Here is a 7,644-nt window from a genome sequence, read left to right as displayed (position 1 = left end):
TACTAGCATTTAAAAGCAGTTGCAGGCCCCGGAAGGAGTGTTGTATGTCATTGAAGCTCGTTTGGAGGCGGGTTGCAGGAAAGTATATTCAGTTTGTAGATGGAAAGTGAGACTAAGTGAGATTAAGATATATACAGGGAAAAAACGAAGAAACTAGTTGAGGTAAGGTCATGGGACAAGACGGGACAAGACAAACACACTTCCGACTGCTACACCATCTTGGATTGCCAATAAATAAAGTGAAAGGATCCGGGAACCCATATTATTTGGGTAGAGATGAGAGGGACATGTTAGCAATTTTATTACACCTGTGATTGAGAACACCTCCTGAATGCTCATGTATACACACACAAACACACACACACACACACACAAAATCAAACCTCCAAGACACCGGGTTAAATGTGGAAGACACATTTCAGTTGAATGCATTCATTTGATACAACTGACTAGGTATTCCCCTTTCCCACTGATTTCCCTCATTCATTACAAATAGATCAATGTCCGTTATAGTTACGTCTGCTCTCTACACGTCTCTTCTTCACTTCTCCATCGATTCTCTTCATCCCTCCATTTGTCTGTATCGCTCCCCCTCTTTTTATATCCGTTAGTCCAAAGAAAGAGATTGCTAATTGGAACAAAAAGCTGTTGGAATGAGAAACGATAGAATGGTCAGATAGGAGGGAAACAGAGTTTGCATCCCAAATAGCACCCTGTTCACTCTTTAGTGCACTACTTCTGACCAGAGCCCTATGGGTCCTAGTCAAAATAGTGCACTGTATAGGGAATAAGATGTAATTTAAGACGCAGCCAGAATGATTAACCATTATTCATTAGCTACTTTTTTTCAATTACAGTTCAGTCTTAATGAATTGTTTTTGTTTGTTTATCTCGACTCCCAGACACCCAATTAGCCAGTCTTTATTAGGGGAGCAAGGAGAAGAGGGAGGACGAGGGAAATTAAACTGATAATTTAAATAGGCTTCCTTTTGCTATACCTATGTAACCTTTACTCCATCACAAAGTACTGGATAGGTAACAGTGCTCACCTGCTAGACAGGTAGCCTAGTGGTTAGGGCGTTGGGCCACTAACTGAAAGGTTGCTAGATCAAATCTTCTGAGCTGACAAAGTATAAATATATTGTTCTGCCCCTGAACAAGGCAGTTAACCCACTGTTCCTAAGCTGTCATTGTAAATAAGAACTTGTTCTTAACTGACTTACCTAGTTACATTTTAAAAATATATATATATAATAATATTGCTTTCATCCTCTGTTCAAATTAGTGCGGTTAAAAACATAACAGGTCTCACTAATTCACAATAGTGAGGATTCCTAAGCTGGGTTGAGTTTAGGTTTGGCTTGGCATTGAGCCCAGAATCAAAGCTTACTTGAAGTTCTCCATGTGTCAACTAGCTAGATCCCAAGCCGAACATGGACATATGGATCATGTGTGTACTCTGTCTACAAATGCTATACTAGATTACAATCTGCTTCTCATAACTCCACTCTCCTGTATGGTTTCTATTTACAGGACTAACATACCACGGAAAAAGACTTTCAGCAGTGAAAGCACATTCCTAGCTGAAGAGTTCCTCAAGGTGCCATTGTGAATTAAATTAGATCTGTAACATTGGCAGTAGAGTATATGATCATTGTGCATGATTCAAAACAGAGTATCCCCAGCCAACAACATCAACCTTACCTCAACTGTCAACTTTGGCTGGCAAAACAACGGATTTAAAATTACGTTCTGCATGGCCTGTGTTCTTGCTCTTTGTTCAAATCAAACCAAACGAGAAGCGAGGAAGCCTTTGACACAAATCAATTCGCTCTCCCTTTTCACCACACAAACAGCTTCTCCTTTTCAACACAGGGTTATCAGCCCTGTCCAGAAGCCTACAATCTAGCCATCTGCAAGTTAGTGATTTGTTTCCCTTGGTAATAGAACACAGACGACTTGTGTCATCAGAAATCAGGGGCCTCAATTTTGATCTGAAGTATGACTTACGTAGAAAATAAGTAGTTATTTATAAAACCTTACTTTGACGTGAAATGATCTTATCTCTACGCAAAGTCTACACTTGACATGATTGATTTTCCTGCTGGTTATGTAGGGTTATTGCAGTTTGGGACACATATACAGTGGGGAGAACAAGTATTTGATACACTGCCGATTTTGCAGGTTTTCCTACTTACATAGCATGTAGAGGTCTGTACTTTTTTATCATAGGTACACTTCAACTGTGAGAGACGGAATCCAGAAAATCACATTGTATGATTTTTAAGTAATTCATTTGCATTTTATTGCATGACATAAGTATTTGATCACCTACCAACCAGTAAGAATTCCGGCTCTCACAGACCTGTTAGTTTTTCTTTAAGAATCCCTCCTGTTCTCCACTCAATACCTGTATTAACTGCACCTGTTTGAACTCATTACCTGTATAAAAGGCACCTGTCCACACACTCAATCAAACAGACTCCAACCTCTCCACAATGGCCAAGACCAGAGAGCTGTGTAAGGACATCAGGAATACAATTGTAGACCTGCACAAGGTTGGGATGGGCTACAGGACAATAGGCAAGCAGCTTGGTGAAAAGGCAACAACTTTTGGTGCAATTATTAGAAAATGGAAGAAGTTCAAGATGACGGTCAATCACCCTCGGTCTAAGGCTCCATGCAAGATCTCACTTCGTGGGGCATCAATGATCATGAGGAAGGTGAGGGATCAGCCCAGAACTACACGGCAGGACCTGGTCAATGACCTGAAGAGAGCTGGGACCACAGTCTCAAAGAAAACCATTAGTAACACACTACGCCATCATGGATAAAAATCCTGCAACGCACGCAAGGTCCCCCTGCTCAAGCTAGCGCATGTCCAGGCCCGTCTGAAGTTTGCCAATGACCATCTGGATGATCCAGAGGAGGAATGGGAGAAGGTCATGTGGTCTGATGAGACGAAAATAGAGCTTTTTGGTCTAAACTCCACTCGCCGTGTTTGGAGGAAGAAGAAGGATGAGTACAACCCCAAGAACACCATCCCAACTGTGAAGCATGGAGGTGGAAACATCATTCTTTGGGGATGCTTTTCTGCTAAGGGGACAGGACGACTACACCGTATTGAGGGGAGAATGGATGGGGCCATGTATCGCGAGATCTTGGCCAACAACCTTCCCTCAGTAAGAGCATTGAAGATGGGTCGTGGCTGGGTCTTCCAGCATGACAGCTACCCGAAACACACAGCCAGGGCAACTAAGGAGTGGCTCCGTAAGAAGCATCTCAAGGTCCTGGAGTTGCCTAGCCAGTCTCCAGACCTGAACCCAATAGAAAATCTTTGGAGGGAGCTGAAAGTCCGTATTGCCCAGCGACAGCCCCAAAACCTGAACGATCTGGAGAAGGTCTGTATGCAGGAGTGAGCCAAAATCCCTGCTGCAGTGTGTGCAAACCTGGTCAAGAACTACAGGAAACGTATGATCTCTGTAATTGCAAACAAAGGTTTCTGTACCAAATATTAAGTTCTGCTTTTCTGATGTATCAAATACTTATGTCATGCAATAAAATGCAAATGAATTACTTAAAAATCATACAATGTGATTTTCTGGATTTTTGTTTTAGATTCCGTCTCTCACAGTTGAAGTGTACCTATGATAAAAATTACAGACCTCTACATGCTTTGTAAGTAGGAAAACCTGCAAAATCGGCAGAGTACCAAATACTTGTTCTCCCCACTGTACGTCCAAGCCTGTAGTGAACTTTGCGGCAGCTTTATGAACAATTTGTTAAGAATGATCCATTAACGGTGTGAGGAATTAATTGCCAGACGCTAGGTGTTTTGAATTAAAAACAGGATGGATGTTCTATAAATAGTGTGTCAAATTAGACAAAAGTAACCATGGCTGTTCTTGCGTTATTGGAAGACATTGAAAACCGTGCTTATGGAAGGGAGAGAGTTTTCAAAGACCGGAATTACTTTTTTGCGCATGATGATCCATGGCTTGTAAATCGCTATTGTCTCCCAAGAAATGTTCTGTTAGATTTGTACGTGGGTATATCACAGCCATCATTCAGCCGCATCCTGCCACATGTGATCGAGGTGATTCCACACGTATTGTCCACGAGATACATTAGTTTCCCATTTTCAGCCGACGAACAGAAAGAAAGCCGCGAGAAAGCCGAGTTTGTCAACTCATTTAATTTCCCAGGGATCATAAGTGCAGTTAACTGCACACATATTGCCTAACGCGCACCGTCTGTAGATGAACATATATATGTTAACAGGAATAATTTCCATTCATTGAATGTTCAAATAATTAGTGATGCCTGTATGCGACTACTCAATGTATGCTCCAAGTGGCCAGGGTCTACGCACCACTCGTTCATTCTGTGCCACCTCAGAGTAGGCCTGCGTCTAGAAGCTGGTGAGAGTGGAGGCGGGTGGCTTCTCGTTGAGTTATTAAAAAAATATGTATAAGAGCCCATTAACCGTGCCAAATAATGTAACACAACGATTAGGTGGTCGCAGAACAACAGAGGAAATGCGCTACAATTTGGCGCACGGCAGAACAAGGTCGGTTGTAGAGCGCACCATCGGACTGCTGAAGAGCAGGTGCCGTCAATTTTAAGGTCATTTGAGATTTATAGATCACAGGTGCGTAAATGACAAATGGGCTTCTTAAAACCTGCGTAAGCAAGTGTCTTTTAAGAATCCAACGTAAGCACACTATCGGAAATGATCTTACGACTAAGTTCAAGTATAAATCTAATTTTTTTTAAAATATAAATGAGGCCCCTGGTAATTTCTCTAGCTTTAAAAAAAAGAAGTTAAAAGGCTTCTTTGCTCTGTTACTGATGCTGGCACCATACTCCCTCCTGTCTCTGTCTACTGTTACAGTGTATTGGTATGGAATATGGATGACACCAGTTATGCTGATTTCAATGTTATACATCCCTCAAGCATAACACTCTGACAAGGACCAGGGATTTATACACTCTTGCACAGTCTGCAGCTATAATGATGGTTGCCATTGTGCGTCGAGTACCAGAATGACAGCAGGTACTGAACATTGGGTTGGATCCACTATGGTGCAGAACTGTACACGGAGCAGGTTTAGCCATAACACTACGTGCCTCAGTAAACCGCCAATGGCGTTAAGGGTTATTTGCGCCCACTGTGAGGAGTGGAGCCCCATGCCACTGCAGAGCAAATGAGTATGTCTGTGACAGAATGATCTTTAGACTGCATTGATCTCTTTTCTCGTGTGTGTGTGTGTGTGTGTGTGTGTGTGTGTGTGTGTGTGTGTGTGTGTGTGTGTGTGTGTGTGTGTGTGTGTGCAAACATCCACAAGTAGTTGCATGGGACATGGAAAGGATATAGTAGAATTATATTTTGTCATCCATTTGTGACAGGCTGGAAGCAACACATGGTCCGCATTTCGGTAGAGAGTGTAAAATCATCATAACAGGTATCCCTAATTCACAATAGTGTTTTTGTCCACAACAGACTGAGGATAGACCAAGACAGAGTCCCTGAACCAGTGATCATGTACCTTAATTTGGAGGGCCAATGTGCTGCCTGTCAGTCAAAATGACACATCAGTGTCTCTCTCTCATGCATGACTGGGCTGGAGATTTCTATTTTCTGTCATCTGCATTTGGGCCCCTACAGATCTGCTCTCACTGACTCGCTCTGTGCTGATTTCTGCTCCACTGCACCAGTGATTCAGAGAGCTGGAAAGTGTGAAGGGACTTGTGATGTGTCTGAATATGATTTTCTCTCCTTTTTGGTGTTGTTTTTTTATACCCCGGCCCATTCCAGGCCCACAGGGAATGTGCCGAGTAGTCTTATAGCTTATTGTGTGTCAGATTCAATTCTGATGATAGTTTCACGTTCAACTGTTTGAGCAGCTCAACGATTTACTGTTTCTTCCCTAGATGAAATGCCACAAATTCAGTGTCCGTTTACAAGTTTATAGTTAATCAAACCACCAACTTCTTACCTTAATAGAGGACAACTCAGTGTATTCTGGATGCATATATAAACACTATACCAATGAAGCAACATTGCAGTATAATATAAGGGAATGTCGTTATTATGAAGCGAATCTATGGTCGCCGTTCAAGTGACCGCTGGGTGTCACTGTTGCATCTGAATCGACGTAGAGTTTGGTCGCTGTCCATGGTCCTGAAATAGACAGCTATAACGGAGGGTTCACATCTCCGCCGCTGGATGGGCTATCAGCGTGGCATTTATTTGAAGAGACATTGGAATATGAGTAGTTTACACAAATATTTGTTTGAAAGAGCTACCGGACAAATAGTTTTACAATATGCAATATTATAAAATTACCAATGCAAGGCAATTACCAATGCAAGGCAATTTTCTGTTTTTGCACAATAATTATCTAAGTCAGCAAAACTTTAATATAATATTAATATAATGATATAAATGTCACTGGTGGCACAAGGTGTCTTGAACAAAAACCGTAGATGGCGCTATAACGAATCGTGTGCTTAAGGTAGCACCCTAACTATCAAACGCACCTCAATTTCTCAACCCTCCCGAACCAGACACCCAAAAGCACTCGCGTGGAAAGGAGGTTGAGTAAAGCCCTCAAAGGATACGGGAGGACAAACGCTCTAAGGCGCATTAGTTCATTGCTTTCTTCGGAGAGGAAAGGCACCCAATAGACTTCGTTCTCTGAGTGTACATATTGGGAACAGGGATTTTGGAGACCAAGTTGCACTGATTCGGTCTAAATTTTCTTCCACATCTGCTTTGAGGAATGCTGCTCTAATACGCGGCAGACCATATCGTTCCAGTTACCCGGACAATCTGCAGCGACTAAAATCGGGATTTTTCTTTTTTAATTTGCAAAGTGACATAATGCAATCTAAAACGTAGGATTAAAAACACAGACTTCGCTCAGATTTCAAGAAGTCAGAACTCTCGTTTAAGATACTGTTCGCGGATTCAATTAAACGAAAACTTATGGATAAAATCTCACATCTGACTATTTTCTGGGAGTTAAACCCCTAAAACGTTGAATCCCTAAAACGCAGGCGGCAGCAGTTTCAGCACCTAGTTGAGGCCCAGGTTGCGAGGTTAACGATGTCGGGGGTCGCTTGTTTGGTTGCGTGTTTTGGGAAATGATTACTGGCAACATCGACGGTAAAATAATGGTTAGAAGATGGCTTGTGACGTTCAAACCTTTCAGGTAAGAGACAAATAATGTGTAGCCTAATATTTCCACTCTAGGCTTTGGTATTCATTTATTACAAATGAAGATATTGTCATGGAATAGCACATTTCTTTTTAAAAGCCCAACTTATTGTTATTAAACTTAAAGGTTATTTGTCATTCAACCTAATCAATGACGAGAATTAATGTATTGAATCACCAGCATGTCTATAGGCTACACCTAATCCCTGACCATAATTATATTACAATAAACGGATACATTGGCAGCAGTACGTGTGCCTGCATGGGTGTTTTCATCCACCATCCTGCATGCGCGTGAGTGTGTTTGGTAATCTGTTGACGGAGTCTCCCGACAACACCAGCTGTTTTTTTTCCCTCCTCTAACAGAGAAACGAGATTAAATTAGAGATGACATTCCCGTGTTCACAGCTGTATCCGTATGT

At 41.9% G+C, this 7,644-nt stretch overlaps 1 protein-coding gene across 1 annotated transcript in view; it reads left to right on the top strand.

Moving 5' to 3' along the window:
* Positions 1-6,236: 6,236 nt before the first annotated feature.
* The window catches only part of LOC110495135 (alpha-1,6-mannosylglycoprotein 6-beta-N-acetylglucosaminyltransferase B-like), a 158,771-nt gene continuing 157,363 nt past the window's right edge, over positions 6,237-7,644 (top strand). The window contains exon 1 of the mRNA XM_090204797.1: positions 6,237-7,217. Within this exon, the coding sequence (XP_090060923.1) occupies positions 7,150-7,217 (68 nt within the window). The 5' untranslated portion in view covers positions 6,237-7,149. The remainder of the gene's footprint in view (positions 7,218-7,644) is intronic.

This window comes from Oncorhynchus mykiss, chromosome 17 (assembly GCF_057628025.1).
Source record: "Oncorhynchus mykiss isolate SJ-2025 chromosome 17, ASM5762802v1, whole genome shotgun sequence".
NCBI classification, from domain to species: domain Eukaryota; kingdom Metazoa; phylum Chordata; class Actinopteri; order Salmoniformes; family Salmonidae; genus Oncorhynchus; species Oncorhynchus mykiss.
Note: the sequence above shows the minus strand (reverse complement) of the source record. Positions and strands in the feature narration are given on the sequence as shown.